Genomic DNA, 16,488 nt, shown 5'->3' on the forward strand with positions numbered 1-16,488 from the left:
AAAGTGTGTGCGAGCAAGGAGGCGTACAAACCTGATTCAGTTACACCTGCTCTGTCAGGAAGAATGGGCCAAAATTCCTCCAACTTATTGTGGGAAGCTTGTGGAAGGCTACCCGAAACGTTTGACCCAAGTTAAACAATTTAAAAGCAATGCGACCAAATTCTAATTGAGTGCATGTAAACTTCTGACCCACTGTGAATGTGATGAAAGAAATAAAAGCTGAAATAAATAATTCTCTCCACTATTATTCTGACATTTCACATTCTTAAAATAAAGTGGTGATCCTAACTGACCTAAGACAGGGAATTTTTACTAGGATTAAATGTCAGGAATTGTGAAAAACTGAGTTTAAATGTATTTGGCTAAGGTGTATGTAAACTTCCGACTTCAACTGTATTGTTAACATGTATTGTGACATATAAGGCACATATGTAATAAACATTGTAATACTATGTGTTACATATATGTACATATTATATACAGTGCGTTTGGAAAGTACTCAGACCCCTTGAATTTTTCCACATTTTCTTACGTTACAGCCTTATTCTGAAATGGATTAAGTACATTTTCCCCCTCATCCATCTACACACAATACGCCATAATGACAAAGTGAAAATATTTTTTATTTTTATTTTAGAAAATGTATATTAAAAACTCAACAGAAATACCTTATTTACATAAGTATTCATACCCTTTTCTATGAGACTCGAAATTGAGCTCAGGTGCATCCTGTTTCCATTGATCATCTTTGAGATGTTTCTACAACTTGATTGGAGTCCACCTGTGGTAAATCCAATTGATTGGACATGATTTGGAAAGGCACACACCTGTCTATATAAGGTCCCACAGTTGTATTTGTATTTGAAGCTACTCTTCCTGGGGTGTATGCATGTGTCTGTGCCTATGTTTGTGTTGCTTCACAGTCCCTGCTGTTCCATGAAATGTATTTGACAGTACATGTCAGAGCAAAAACCCAGCCATGAGGTCGATGGAATTGTCCGTAGAGCTCAGAGACAGGATTGTGTCGAGGCACAGATCTGGGGAAGTGTACCAAAAAATTTCTGCAGCATTGAAGGTCCCCAAGAATACAGTGGCCTCCATCATTAATAAATGGAAGAAGTTTGGAACCACCAAGACTCTTCCTAGAGCTGGCCGCCCGGCCAAACTGAGCAATCGGGGGAGAAGGGCCTTGGTCAGGGAGGTGACCAAGAACCCGACGGTCACTCTGACATAGCTTCAGAGTTCCTCTGTGGAGATGGAAGAACCTTCCAGAAGGACAACCATCTCTGCAGCACTCCACCAAGCAGGCCTTTATGGTAAAAGGCACGACAGCCCTCTTGGGGGACTCTCAGACCATGGGAAACAAGATGCTCTAGTCTGATGAAACCAAGATTGAACTCTTTGGCCTGAATTTGATTAGATTTGAATGCCAAGCGTCTGGAGAAAACCTGGCACCATCATGGTGAAGCAGGGTGGTGGCAGCATCATGCTGTGGGATGTTTTTCAGCGGCAGGGACTGGGAGACTAGTCAGGATTGAGAGAAAGATGAACAGAGAAAAGTACAGAGAGATCCTTGATGAAAACCTGCTCCAGAGCGCTCAGGACCTCAGAATGAGGTGAAGGTTCACTTTCCAACAGGACAACGACCCTAAGCACACAGCCAAGACAACGCAGGAATGGCTTCGGGACAAGTCTTTGAACGTCCTTCAGTGGCCCAGCCAGAGTCAGGGCTTGAACCCGATCTAACATCTCTGGAAAGACCTGAAAATAGCTGTGCAGCAACGCTCCCCATCCAACCTGACAGAGCTTGAGAGGATGTGCAGAGATGAATGGAAGAAACTCCCCAAATACAGGTATGCCAAGCTTGTAGCGTCATACTCAAGACTCGATCGCTGCCAAAGGTGAAGTACTGAGTAAAGGGTCTGAATACTTATGTAAATGTGATATTTACATTTTTTTTGCAAAAATATCTAAAAACTCGTTTTTGCTTTGTCATATGGGGTATTGTGTGTAGATTGATGAGGGGAAAAAAAAGATTTATTCCATTTTCATCTCCAATCCAAAGTTAAATCTAGAATTGGCTTCCAATTTCGCAACAAAGCATCCTTCACTCATGCTGCCAAACATACCCTCGTAAAACTGACCATCTTACCGATCTTTGGCAAAGTCATTTACAAAATAGCCTCCAACACCATACTCAACAAATTGGATGCAGTCTATCACAGTGCCATCCGTTTTATCACCAAAACCCCATATACTACCCACCACTGCGACGTGAACGCTCTCGTTGGCTGGCCCTCGCTTCATACTCGTCGCCAAACCCACTGGCTCCAGGTCATCTACAAGACCCTGCTAGGTAAAGTCCCACCTTATCGCTGCTCGCTGGTCACCATAGCAGCACTCACCCGTAGCACGCGTTCCAGCAGGTATATCTCACTTGTCACCCCCAAAGCCAATTCCTCCTTTGGCCGCCTCTCCTTCCAGTTCTCTGCTGCCAATGACTGGAACGAACTACAAAAATCTCTGAAACTGGAAACACTTATCTCCCTCACTAGCTTTAAGCACCAGCTGTCAGAGCAGCTCACAGATCACTGCACCTGTACATAGCCCATCTATAAATAGCCCAAACAACTACCGCTTCCCCTACTGTATTTATTTATTTAGCTCCTTTGCACCCCAGTATTTCTACTTTGCACACTCATCTACTGTCAAATCTACCATTCCAGTGTTTTAATTGCTATATTGTATTTAATTCGCCACCATGCCCTATTTATTGCCTTTACCTCCCTTATCTCACCTCATTTGCTCACATTGTATATAGACTTATTTTTCTACAGTATTATTGACTGTATGTTTGTTTTACTCCATGTGTAACTGTGTTGTTATATGTGTTGAACTGCTTTGCTTTATCTTGGCCAGGTCGCAGTTGTAAATGAGAACTTGTTCTCAATTTGCCTACCTGGTTAAATAAAGGTGAAAGAAAATAAAGAAATAAAGAAATAAATAACATTTTAGAATAAGGCTGTAACGTAGCAAAATGTATAAAAAGTCAAGGGGTCTGAATACTTTCCAAGTGCGCTGTAAGTGTATATAAGGTATAAATGTATATCACATATAAAAACAGCCAAATCTTGCATATGTATCCACATATGAGTAAGTAATATACATACACTCAGTGGCCAGTTTATTAGGTACACCACCAGGCATTCACTTCCTGTGCGATGGAACGTTAGAATGGGCAAAACGAGTGAACTAAGCGACTTTGAGGTATGATCGTCGGTGCCAGATGCACCGGTTCCAATATCTCAGAACAGGCCAGCCTCCTGGGATTTTCATGCACGACTGTCTAGGGTTTACAGAGAATGGTGCGACAAACAAAAAACATCAGTCAGCGGCAGTCCTTTCGGTGAAAACAGCTCGTTGATGAGAGGTCGAAGGAGAATGGCAAAAATCATGCAAGCTAACAGGTGGGCCACAAACAGGCAAATAACGGCACAGTACAACAGTGGTGTGCAGAAAGGTTTCTCAGAACACACAAATCATTGCTCCTGGTCACAGATGGGCTTTTGCAGCAAATGACCACATCGGGTTCAACTCCTATCAGCTAAAAACAAGACGAAGCAGTACCAGTGTGCACACAATCACAAACACTGGACAATTGAGGAGTGGAAAAGCATTGCCTGGTCCGACAAATCCCGGTTCCTGTTGTGTCATGCTGATGATAGAGTCAGGATTTAGCATAAGCAGCATGAGTCCATGGCCCCATCCAGCCTGGTGTCAACAGTACAGGCTGGTGGTGTAATGGTGTGGGGAATGTTTTCCTGGCACACGTTAGGTCCCTTGATACCAATTGCGTAACGTTTCCATGCCCAAAAGAATTCAGGCTGTTCTGGAGGCAAAGGGTTGTCCTAATAAACTGTCAACTGAGTGTATTGCCATATATTACTTTTCCCTATGGGCAGGTCATTGCTAAACCATGCTGAGTGATGTCCAATTATCAGATCTGATACAAAAAAGATACTTTGAGTCAGCTCTTAAAGATGAGGAAATGTTTGCCAATAGAACTTAGCAATTTATTACACATCAGTAATTACATGATTTCTCCGCACATATAGAACAATAGGCAACATGACAACACAGGGTTTGGTGAAAAACAATTAGGAACAATCAAACACTTTAAGAAAATGACAATCACATAAAATCAAAGTACTATATACAAAATATATTACAGTCAATTACACATATAGTTACACACATAGCACGATGTAAAAAAAAAGATCAGAAAGAGGCTTGGCTGAGCAGTGTTCCCACAAACTAAGTTCTTTAAACAGAACCATCATGTGGTATATTAGGTCCAAAACAGCCAGCTAATACTTTGGTAAAAATGTGAAAAATATTTGGCCAAGATGTGATCAGATGTATCTCTGGTGGGTGGTGTGAGGCATGGAGAGTGGTCTAGGCTTCTCCAGAGTGCTTTCTAAGAGACCTACAGATGTAGGATCTTAATTTGAGACAGTTTGCTACAGCAGTAAAATAATCCTGCAGCAACAGGAAATGTGAATTATTATGTGGATTATAATAAATTGACATTTTTGTAGGGGTCCATCCATTTCATTCATTAGGGAAAATTAAGTCTGAAATTTCAAAGTGGAAATTACAAACTTTAGAAGCCTTTTTAGGACTGAAATACTCTACAAGTTTGCATTTCCTGCTTTGCAGTAAAATTCTCATCAATAACAGAGTGATCAAATTAAGATCTTACATCTGTAAACCCACCCTGGACTTTTTCTAGAGAGCGGAGAGTCTTCTACTTGAGAGTGAGTACACAGGAAATGTGTTGTGGTTCCAGGGGGTTCTGTTAGAGCTGGTCACAGCTCAGTGCCAGGGTGATGTCACAGTGATGTCATATCCTCTCTCAGAACCAAACAGTATTGACTTTGTCCTGATCCAGACCTGACGAGAGCGTGAGAGAGCACAACATCAACTTTTAGATTAAACAAAAACGTAGCATGCATGTAGACATCAGTGGAGGCTCCTCAGTGAATTTCATAAAAATAAAAATAGAAAAATATTTTAAAAGTTATCCTTTTTAGATAAAACTATAATAAATATATTCACGTCACCAAATAATTGTTTTGCAATGAAGGTCTACAGTAGCCTCAACAGCACTCTGTAGGGTAGCATAATGGTGTAGCCGGAGAACAGCTAGCTTCCGTCCTCCTCTGGGTACATTGACTTCAATAAAAAAAACTTAGGAGGCTCATGGTTCTCACCCACTTCCATAGACTTATACAGTAATTATGACAACTTCCAGAGAACGTCCTCCAATCAGAGCTCTTGCAGCATGAACTGACATTTTGTCCACCCAATTAAAGGATCAGAGAATGAATCTAGTTCATAAAGCATAAGCTACAGCTAGCTAGCACCGCAGTGCATAAAAAGTGGTGAGTAGTTGACAAATAGAGAAAAACACAATAGTTGAACAGTTTTGAACAAATTAATTTGAAAAATTAAGGAGAAGCAAGAGAACCAGAGAGAGAGATATTTAGTAATTTATTTTCACTTTCACATTCACTTAGCTAGCAAATGCAAACAGAGGGATGCTATGTTAGCTAGCTGGCTATGCCCATCTAGCACAACACTGGAACTCTTCCAATTCAAGGTAAGCTTTTGGTTTTACAAATATATTGCCACCAGTGTAACTGCTAAACTGCTTATTCAACTGCTTACCGACTGCACACTGTAACGTTACTGCATGATTGTAGCAGGTTTACTAAAATGTTAGTTATATTAGCTATGTTGGCTATGACGTTACTTTGGCTAATATGGTGACAACGATGTAGGCTGTGTGTAGCGGTTATGATTTGGCTTGGAAAGGGTTTTCACCTGGACACATTCAGCTGATGTGCTGTGCATTGAAGTCCTCAAGTGAAGGGAAAAGGTGAGAGGAGAAGAGTGCACAGATGCGAGAAGGAATACAACATGGCGGCTATGAAAGTGAACTGTGTTTACATGTTATCAGGGGTGTATTCATTTCACAGATTCTGTTGTAAACATTTCTTAAACAGAAGCAAACGGAACGGAATGTACAACTGTTGGACTAATGATTACATACTAGATCAGATAGATGCAGGCAAGAGTGTGCAAGGCAGTATTGAATGTGTCTGTCCATGTGTCACTGTCACCTCAATTTTCTCTTAACCTGTGTGCACCTACATTTAAAAAAAACTTTCATTCATAGGCTAGGTTGTAGCAGCCTCATGAAGGGTGTAGGAAAAATTCAAGTCTCATGTAGTAGCCTAAACCTATCGATGTTACATCGAACTGTGTGAATGGAATATGAATGACAGTCATTCAATATGCTGTAATAAAAAAAGGCCATGCGCATGAAAAAAAAATCCTCCTTCATCTTAAATGGCACTGGTAGACATACAAGAGAGAGAGTGCATGTGTGTGTATGTGTGCTCCAGGTCTGAGGCTTACCTGAGTCGTAGATATCCAAGGGTGTGTGTAGAGTTGCGGGCCAGGCTGAGGGGGTCAGGGTGGGGAGGTTGGGGCTGGCCTGCTCCACCTCTATCTTCACACCACTGTGTATCCCTGGGCTCTGGCTGCTGTGTGTGTTACTGTGTGTGCTGTGTCCAGCAGGGCTGTGGGCTAGGGGACTCTGAGTCTTCACACCAGGTAGGAGCAGAGGGCTGAACCTGGGGTCTAGGCCTGGGCCATGGGACAGGTGGGGATGTATGACCGGGTGGGTGTGGTGGGGGTGCATGTGTGTGTGAGGGTGTGTGTGTGTGTAGACATTGTGGGCGTGTGTGTAGCTGGCGGAGGTCTGAGGGTTGCGGCTGTAGGCCCAGGGGTCTGGGAGAGAGGCTGTAGGAGGGAGGCTGGGCTGGGGCAAAACGTGGCCTGTCCACAGAGCACCGTCTGGGGCATGGAAGGCTGCTGGGCTGGGGGAGAAGTCTGGGTGGACGGAGAGACAGGGGCTGGTCTGGGACGGGTAACCTCCACCCCACAGAGAGGAGGACAGGGAACCACACTGGGCCTCCGAGAGAGATACACTGTCTGTGAGAGGGAGGGAGGTCATTTGTATGAGAAGAGGTTGTTATGGACACAAGTTTCTACCATGTAATTGTATTAATTCTAGATAAAAAGAAACAGTACAATGTAAATTTACAGTAAATTACTGGCAGCACAGAAGCCAGTAAATTACTGTAGATTTACAGGAAATGTACTGTAACAAATGTACAGCATATTACTGGAACACCTGACTATAGTAACATGCTGTATTTCTAGAATTGACAGTGCATTACTGGAAGAACTGTGGTTAGTATACTGTAGCAGACTTACAGTGCAGGTAGCTATCTCTTTACTTGCTGTGACTGTGGTTAGTATACTGTAGCAGACTTACAGTGCAGGTAGCTATCTCTTTACTTGCTGTGACTGTGGTTAGTAAACTGTAGCAGACTTACAGTGCAGGTAGCTATCTCTTTACTTGCTGTGACTGTGGTTAGTAAACTGTAGCAGACTTACAGTGCAGGTAGCTATCTCTTTACTTGCAGTGACTGTGGTATATTCTTATTTACCCTCATTGTAATACACTGACTGTAAGTCGCTCTGGTTAAGAGCATCTGCTAGATGACCAAAATGTAAATGTAAAAATGAACACTTGCTAGGCACACTGCTTGGTATTATTATAATGACCTCCACCCCTAAACAAGGCCATGTTATCAGAATAATACCCAGCAGTGTGCTTTGCAAATGTAAATGTTTAACATTAACAGTTTGGTCACTTAGCAGATGCACTTGTCCAGAGTGACTTACATTGATTACAAAATACACATCACAGTCATGGCAGGTAAACCATTTCTGTAACCATTACTGGGAATGTTGTTGTTGTTAACCTGTTGGGTCTAGGGGGCAGCATTTGCACGTCTGGATAAAAAAAATGTACCCGATTTAATCTGGTTACTAATCCTACCCAGTAACTAGAATATGCATATACTTATTATATATGGATAGAAAACACTCTAAAGTTTCCAAAACTGTTTGAATGGTGTCTGTGAGTATAACAGAACTCATTTGGCAGGCAAAACCCTGAGACATTTTCTGACAGGAAGTGGATACCTGATGTGTTGTATTGACTTTAAACCTATCCCATTGAAAAACACAGGGGTTTAGGAATATTTTGGCACTTCCTATTGCTTCCACTAGATGTCACCAGCCTTTACAAAGTGTTTTGAGTCTTCTGGAGGGAGATCTGACCGAACAAGAGCCATGGAACGGTGATGTCCCATTAGACACCTGGCGCGCTAGTTCATGTTGGGTACCCTCGTTCCAATACGTTATAAAAGAGTATGCATTCGTCCACCTTGAATATTATTCATGTTCTGGTTAAAAAAGGCCCTAATGATTTATGCTATACAACGTTTGACATGTTTGAACGAACGGAAATATATTTTTTCCCCTCGTTCATGACGAGAAGTCCGGCTGGCTTACATCATGTGCTAACGAGACGGAGATTTTTGGACATAAATGATGAGCTTTTTTGAACAAAACTACATTCGTTATGGACCTGTGATACCTGGAAGTGACATCTGATGAAGAGAATCAAAGGTAATGGATTATTTACATAGTATTTTCGATTTTAGATCTCCCCAACATGACGTCTAGTCTGTATCGCAACGCGTATTTTTCTGGGCGCAGTGCTCAGATTATTGCAAAGTGTGATTTCCCAGTAAGGTTATTTTTAAATCTGGCAAGTTGATTGCGTTCAAGAGATGTAAATCTATAATTCTTTAAATGACAATATAATATTTTACCAATGTTTTCTAATTTTAATTATTTAATTTCTGACGCTGACTTGACTGCCGGTTATTGGAGGGAAACGATTTCCTCAACATCAATGCCATAGTAAAACGCTGTTTTTGTATATAAATATGAACTTGATAGAACTAAAAATGCATGCATTGTCTAACATAATGTCCTAGGAGTGTCATCTGATGGAGATTGTAAAAGGTTAGTGCATCATTTTAGCTGGTTTTATGGTTTTGGTGACCCTGTCTTTGACTTGACAAAACATTACACACAACTCTTGTAAATGTACTGTCCTAACATACTCTAAATTTATGCTTTCGCCGTAAAACCTTTTTGAAATCGTAAAACGTGGTTAGATTAAGGAGATGTTTATCTTTCAAATGGTGTAACATAGTTGTATTTTTGAAAAATTTGAATTTTGACATTTATTTGGATTCAAATTTGCCGCTCTTGAAATGCACCTGCTGTTGATGGAGTGCACCACGGGTGGCACGCTAGCGTCCCACCTAGCCCCAAGAGGTTTTAAGGATACATTGGTCTTCAAAATATCCTGTATTTGTAACAAAATAACTTCTGGAAATAACTTTGCCCATCTTTGACTAGTGCAAAGTGTGATACGGTCATTTTCACAGTAATGTGCCACTAGCTTACTGTGACTTAAAGGAAAATGCAGCGCAATGATGCGCTACAATACTGTAAAATTAGCCCACTATACTGTAACAAAGGAAATCCTACTGTAAATGCTACTGTAACCAGTTTTTTACTGTAATTACTAGTGATGCGGAAACAAAGCTTCCTTTCCAGGCAATTGTGTTGAAAATAGGTTCATTAATCGGCGTGTCATTATTCGTTCACAATGCACATTAGTGACATCTGCGGGTCAGCAATAAATAGCAACGTGTGATTATCAGCTAGGTTTTCTTCCCTCTACTGATTTCATCAAAACTCTGTAGCGCAGCAGTAAGTCGTTAGCTTTAATGGATTGCCAGGTTTGCATCTTACATCATGCTTCCCTTTTTTGCCAACAAGTTTACTATTTTTCTAAAATGGATTGTATGGCATTATTTAGGATGCTTAAGACAGCTTATACCATTTATTTTAATTTTTTATTGAACCTTTATTTCACTAGGCAAGTCAGTTAAGAACAAATTCTTATTTACCCTCCCTGGGCAAGGTGGGACGCTTGCGTCCCACCTAGTCAACAGCCAGTGGAATCGCGTGGCGCGAAATACAAATACCTCATAAATGCTATAACTTCAATTTCTCAAACATATGACTATTTTACACCATTTTAAAGACAAGACTCTCGTTAATCTAACCACACTGTCCGATTTCAAAAAGGCTTTACAGCGAAAGCAAAACATTAGATTATGTCAGGAGAGTACCCTGCCAAAAATAATCACACAGCCATTTTCAAAGCAAGCCTATATGTCACAAAAACCAAAACCACAGCTAAATGCAGCACTAACCTTTGATGATCTTCATCAGATGACACTCCTAGGACATTATGTTATACAATACATGCATGTTTTGTTCAATCAAGTTCATATTTATATCAAAAAACAGCTTTTTACATTAGCATGTGATGTTCAGAACTAGCATACCCACCGCAAACTTCCGGTGAATTTACTTAATTACTCACGATTAACGTTCACAAAATACATAACAATTATTTTAAGAATTATAGATACAGAACTCCTTTATGCAATCGCGGTGTCAGATTTTAAAATAGCTTTTCGGCGAAAGCACATTTTGCAATATTCTGAGTAGATAGCCCGGCCATCACGGCTAGCTAATTTGACACCCACCAAGTTTGGCCCTCACCAAACTCAGATTTACTATAAGAAAAATTGGATTACCTTTGCTGTTCTTCGTCAGAATGCACTCCCAGGACTTCTACTTCAACAACAAATGTTGTTTTGGTTCGAAATAATCCATAGTTATATTGAAATAGCTCCGTTTTGTTCATGCGTTCAGGTAACTATCCGAAGGGTGACGCGGCGAGCGCATTTCGTGACAAAAAAATTCAAAATATTCCATTACCGTACTTCGAAGCATGTCAAACGCTGTTTAAAATAAAAAAATGTATGCGATTTTTCTCGTAAAATAGCGATAATATTCCAACCGGGCGACGTTGTATTTGTTCAAAGAGAGAAAGAAAAACATGGAGAATTCACATGAATGCGCATCTCCAGTGTCACTGTTCTCAGCCTGACCACTCACAAAAACTCCTGCTGTTTTTCGCCCAGAGACTGGAGAGACGTCATTCCACTTTCTGGCGCCTTCTGAGAGCCAATGGAAGCCTTAGAAAATGTCACGTTACAGCAGAGATGCTGTATTTTTGATAGAGATGCCACAGAAGGAGAACAAATTGTCAGACAGGGCTATTCCTGTATGGAATCTTCTCAGGTTTTGGCCTGCCATATGAGTTCTGTTATACTCACAGACACCATTCAAACAGTTTTAGAAACTTTAGAGTGTTTTCTATCCAAATCTACTAATTATATGCATATTCTCGTTTCTGGGCAAGAGTAGTAACCAGTTTAAATCGGGTACGTTTTTTATCCGGCTGTGCAAATACTGCCCCCTAGCCCCAACAGGTTTTTAAGAACAAATTCTTATTTATAATGACGGCCTACCAAATGGAAAAAGGCCTCCTGCGGGAAGGGGGCCTGGGATTAAAAATAAATACCATATAAATATAGGACAAAACACACATGGCAACAAGAGAGACAACACTACATAAAGAGAGACTTAAGACAACAACATGGCAAGACAGCAGCACATGACAACACAGCATGGTAGCAACACAACATGGTAGAAGCACAACATCGTAGCAGCACAACATGGTAGCAGCACAACATCGTAGCAGCACAACATGGTAGCAGCACAAAACATGGTACAATAATTATTGGGCACAGACAACAGCACAAAGGGCAAGAAGGTAGAGACAACAATACATCACACAAAGCAGACACAACTGTCAGTAAGAGTGAAAAAGCATGTCATCGAACGAAGCGTCAGACGTCATTGATGACGTACTTCTGATAAAGTGATACACGCATCGGCACACTGCTTCGAAGTTAGCTGCTTAGCCATTTTGACACATGCCTCGGAGCTCCAATATCAAACGTAACATCACTAGTAACTACATGGGATTAGTGCAAGCAGGTTGGCTGCTAGGTAGTTGTAAATTACAGCATACCAGTGACTATTTGGTGTTTTATTTCACTTACACTTGTAGAGGCCTTAACAAAGGCTTCTAAACTGGCAGTGACTACAGGGTGAAACAGATCAAAAGGACATGACTAAACACTCAACCATGAAAAGTTTGAGCCATGCATGCCGCTCTGATCTTTCCCCTATACACATTTAATTGTTAGGAAACTACTACCACATTTCACTTAAATTGTTACAGCACTTTCACTAACATGTGCAACAAGTATAGCCTCAAATGTGTTTATGAGCCACAACAATACTATGCACCCACAAAATGTTTTGGCACTCCAAAATTACAGTATGGTACTGTGTTCTGTGGGGGTGGAACTAAATTATGTAAATTACTGGTAGCACAGAAACCAGTAAATTACTGTAGATTTACAAGGCAAAATTAAAAAGAAATACGGTATGGTACTGTATTCTGTGGGGTACAGCATTCTCAATAAGGGGTGCAACAAATATAGCCTCTTGCAAGGCATGCCTTGAAATATGTTAATGAGCCATACATTATTTTGCCACCCACAACATTTCCCCACTATGCAGCATAACTCAGTATTCTGCTGTAAATATACAGCAGAACAGGTAATGCAGTATTTATTGTAAAATTGCATTGCTCTTTACAGTACTGTACTGTGATATAGAATTACATTATCAAACTGTAAAAGTTTTGCTGTAAATGTACAGTAATTTGTTATAGTGAAAGATAATACACCTATATGAATAAGACTGTATTCAGATGACATAATTCAAACTATGAGTAATGATATGAAAGTCCTGTGTGTTCCTACCTTTCCACAGTCCAACCGAGGCAGAGGTGTGCATGGGGGTGGTCCTAGAACTCTTGTTCTCTCCAGTGAAGGCACTGGTTTGGCTCAGAGCCCTAGAGAAATGTTCATCCACCACATCCCCAATGTCACCATGGAAATAGGTGAACAGGACACACCTGGAGCTCAGGTACTCTGCCTCTGCAGGCTGGCTGTCCTTCCCAGTACCCCCACAGCCCCTCAGCCCAGAACCCTCCAGGCCCCATTGGACCCACTGCTCCCCAGCCAGTCTCCCCCTCCTCCCCCACGCTGCTGTTGCTGTCTCCCCCCTGGACACTGCTGCTCTTCGCTGTCCTGCTGCATCCTGCTGTACACACCCAGCTTCTTCTACAGAGAGTGAAAGAGAGAAAGAGAGAGGTTCTAGACCATTTCAACTGGGGGGGCCAAGCTGGGGCCAGTTGTAACTGTTAGAGGGGCCAGTTACATTAGACATTATTGTTGTCATATCGTTTTATTCACAGCATTGCAGGCATTAGCAGGCAAAAGACCATGTTCATAATCATCATCATTGCCACTGTCTAATAACGGATGTAAGATAGCAAAAATGAGTTATGTAAAAATTATTTCATACTCCACATTTAGGGGAACCACAATGGCGTCCAAAATTGTTGTCACAGGGGCACTGCCCCCCCAGAACCGCTAGTGCGCAAAGGTTCAGCCATGAGAGCACCATCTGTCTGTCTATTTTGCGCCACAACGATCAAGCCACATGATTAAACGTGTATGCAACATACACTGAACAAAATAGCCTACATCAATGCCCTTGTTAAAAGTCATACTATCCGTTACAAACTTCAATTCTCTATGACCTCCATTTTAAAGAAAAACGAATCATCTTTACAGACCGAAGTTTATTCAGGAAGTTGTAGGATGTTTCTCAGCGTGTGTTCTGGTGAAAGTATGTCAACTATGAAAATGCTCGTGGCCGTTCCAAAAGAACCATCATCATCATCATCATCATCATTCCTGAGAGACAGTGACGAGTTGTCATTACACCCTTCTGACGGAACGAGGAGATCATTATACATGACCTGTTCTAAATACACGGCGAGAAATGACCGCTTCAACTTTTCCAATTGTAACTTTATGAGTTCTGTGGTACAAAGGAGTCAGGACTTTTCGCTGTGAACTGACATTCAGCACAGAGTGTATTCGTGCCTAAAGCACCGTGACAATTATTGGAACACTAAAACAGCCTACTATTAAAAAACAAACAAATATTACAAACTATTTTAGTGCAGTGTGTCTGGACACCCACCTGCTGCTGGTGCTGGTGATGATGGTAGTATGCCGCGTTGTAGGCTGCTGCCGCTGCTGCTGAAGACGCAGGGACATAGTGAGCTCCATAACTCTGGTAAAACATCACATCTAGACAACTCATGGCTGAGACGGGGCTGTCAGGGGCTCAGAGAGAAACAGCCTGGATCAGCGCTCATCAAACGGATGTAATCCTCACATCCACCGCTGCCTCCATATAAACCATGACTGTGACAATAGGCATGCTGTCGGTGAAAGGAGCTGTTTGCATAAAGACAATACCGAATCACTAGGACCAACACCTCATACTGTGCCAAACCAAACCCAAGTGAAAGTGAACAAAAGGTACCGGACAAACTCCACTTGGCCAAGTTATTAGACGCTACACTGATTGGAGGAAAGTTTTAACGGTACTGTATATGGAGGGAGAGGAGGGATAGGACTCTGCGTGCACACGCCCATGGAACTCATACACGCGGCTCGAAGTAGAGAGGCATGATGAGTGTAGCTGCCACTTGAAGATTCAATCAATCAATCAATCACAATAATCAATAAATCCCGTTTTACATCAGCAGTTGTCACAACGTGCTCTACAGATACCAAGCATAAAACCTCAAGACTTGGCCTCGAGGTTCAGTGAATTGTAATTGTAAGCATCTTCAGATAAGTGAATGTAAATATTCAGCATTGTGTCATAGACTATCTTTCATTGTATGTTGTCATGTTAGCCCATCGAGTGTAGTCTATCCATTGAGTGTAGTCTATCCATTGAGTGTAGTCTATCCATTGAGTGTAGTCTACTCATTGAGTGTAGTCTATCCATCGAGTGTAGTCTATCCATTGAGTGTAGTCTATCCATTGAGTGTAGTCTATCCATTGAGTGTAGTCTACTCATTGAGTGTAGTCTATCCATAGAGTGTAGTCTGTCCATTGAGTGTAGTCTATCCATTGAGTGTAGTCTTATCTGTTTGGAGAATTCCATATACTAACCTATAGTAGAACATTTGGCATAGTTTTCCAGTAAACTTGGCAGGTTCTGACATGACACCAAAAAAGGGAGTAAAAAGAAAGTGGCAGGTTAGGCAGGTTAAATTCTGTGACAGAGGGATGTCTACATTATTAATTACTTATTTAACTGTATTCATACTTCACTGAATAAACCAGTGGAACTAACAGACTGAACCACACTGACTGACTTCATTCACCTGACTAGGATATTCTCTTCCCAATTCCAAATCAAAAGATTTTGAATAGGAATCATGAATACATTGCTTTTCCACACACCCACTCCTCTTAGATCTACAATAAGAATCAGTGTGAAGGGGCTAGGGTTTGGTTTGGAACATGTCCCTTAGCTGTCTTTGGTCCTTTGACTAGTGAGGAACTCAGTGGAAGATGTCAATGAGTGATCTGCTTCCACCTGCTGGTGACATCACAGAGATCACTGCTCTCAGACTGACAGAGGTCTCACCATAGAATTACGCCAAAGAATTACATATAACTTAATTGAAAAGGATCTCTGTGGGTCTCACCACTCCTCTCTGACCCTGAGTAAACCTTGTGTTTCTCACATGGCTGGTGCTTCTGTCTCGGGCTCTCAGCTATAGACCTGAATAAAGATTGTAAATGGTCCTGGCCTGTGATTTCAGCTCAAACTCTGTAGATGGTGTGTCCGTGTCAGTTTTTGTAGAGCATAGACAGCTGTTCTTGAGAGGCATGTGCAGAGGAGAGGAGATGAGAGGGGAAGAGAGAAGAGACAGGCGGGCGGGAGGGGGGAAGAGGAGATGAGGGGAGGAGATGAAAGGGGAGGAGAGGATAGGAGAGCGGAGGGGGGAGGGGAGGGAAGAGGAGATGGGAGGAGAGGAGATGAGAGGGGAAGAGAGGATAGGATAGGAGCGGGGAAGAGAATGGAGGAGATGGGAGGGGAAGGGAAGGGAGGGGAAGAGAGGGGAAGAGAGCAGAGGCTGTAAACAACAGAAGTGCTGCTGAGGATGATGGTGATGATGATGACGGTTATTATGAGGATATTTTTAGGAGAAGAGAGGTGAGCCTGCAGAGCACATTCAGGTGCTGCCTGGTCTGGTTCAGACCCTCAGTGTAGAGGAGAGCAAGATAATGAGAGGACTACAGATAACAGAGAGATGGCTGAGTTCGCTGAGTCCACTTGTCTCTCAAGTGAGTTCCATGATGAAGCCTGACGTCCCACACTGCTGCTCATACACGCTGGAGGAGCAGCTGCCCTACACACACACATATACGCACACACAGAGAAATGACGCGCACGCACGCACACACTCTCAGGGGTGAAGATATCAGTGTGTATATCCTGAGGGGCTCATTCGCACTGCTCATTTTCCTAATACTGCTGTTTTAT

General features: G+C 41.9%; 1 protein-coding gene across 1 annotated transcript; it reads right to left on the reverse strand.

The window, feature by feature from the left end:
• Positions 1 to 4,034: 4,034 nt before the first annotated feature.
• On the reverse strand, positions 4,035 to 14,618 carry LOC106582170 (transcription cofactor vestigial-like protein 3). Its single transcript, XM_045704898.1, has 5 exons — positions 14,116 to 14,618; positions 13,053 to 13,184; positions 12,822 to 13,020; positions 6,484 to 7,062; positions 4,035 to 4,953 (listed from the first exon to the last, which is right to left on the reverse strand). The coding sequence occupies exons 1-5, from the start codon at positions 14,236 to 14,238 to the stop codon at positions 4,916 to 4,918; spliced, it is 1,071 nt and encodes a 356-aa protein (XP_045560854.1). The 5' UTR covers positions 14,239 to 14,618; the 3' UTR covers positions 4,035 to 4,915.
• Positions 14,619 to 16,488: the final 1,870 nt, after the last annotated feature.

The sequence above is a fragment of the Salmo salar genome, chromosome ssa21 (assembly GCF_905237065.1).
Source record: "Salmo salar chromosome ssa21, Ssal_v3.1, whole genome shotgun sequence".
In the NCBI taxonomy this organism is placed as follows: domain Eukaryota; kingdom Metazoa; phylum Chordata; class Actinopteri; order Salmoniformes; family Salmonidae; genus Salmo; species Salmo salar.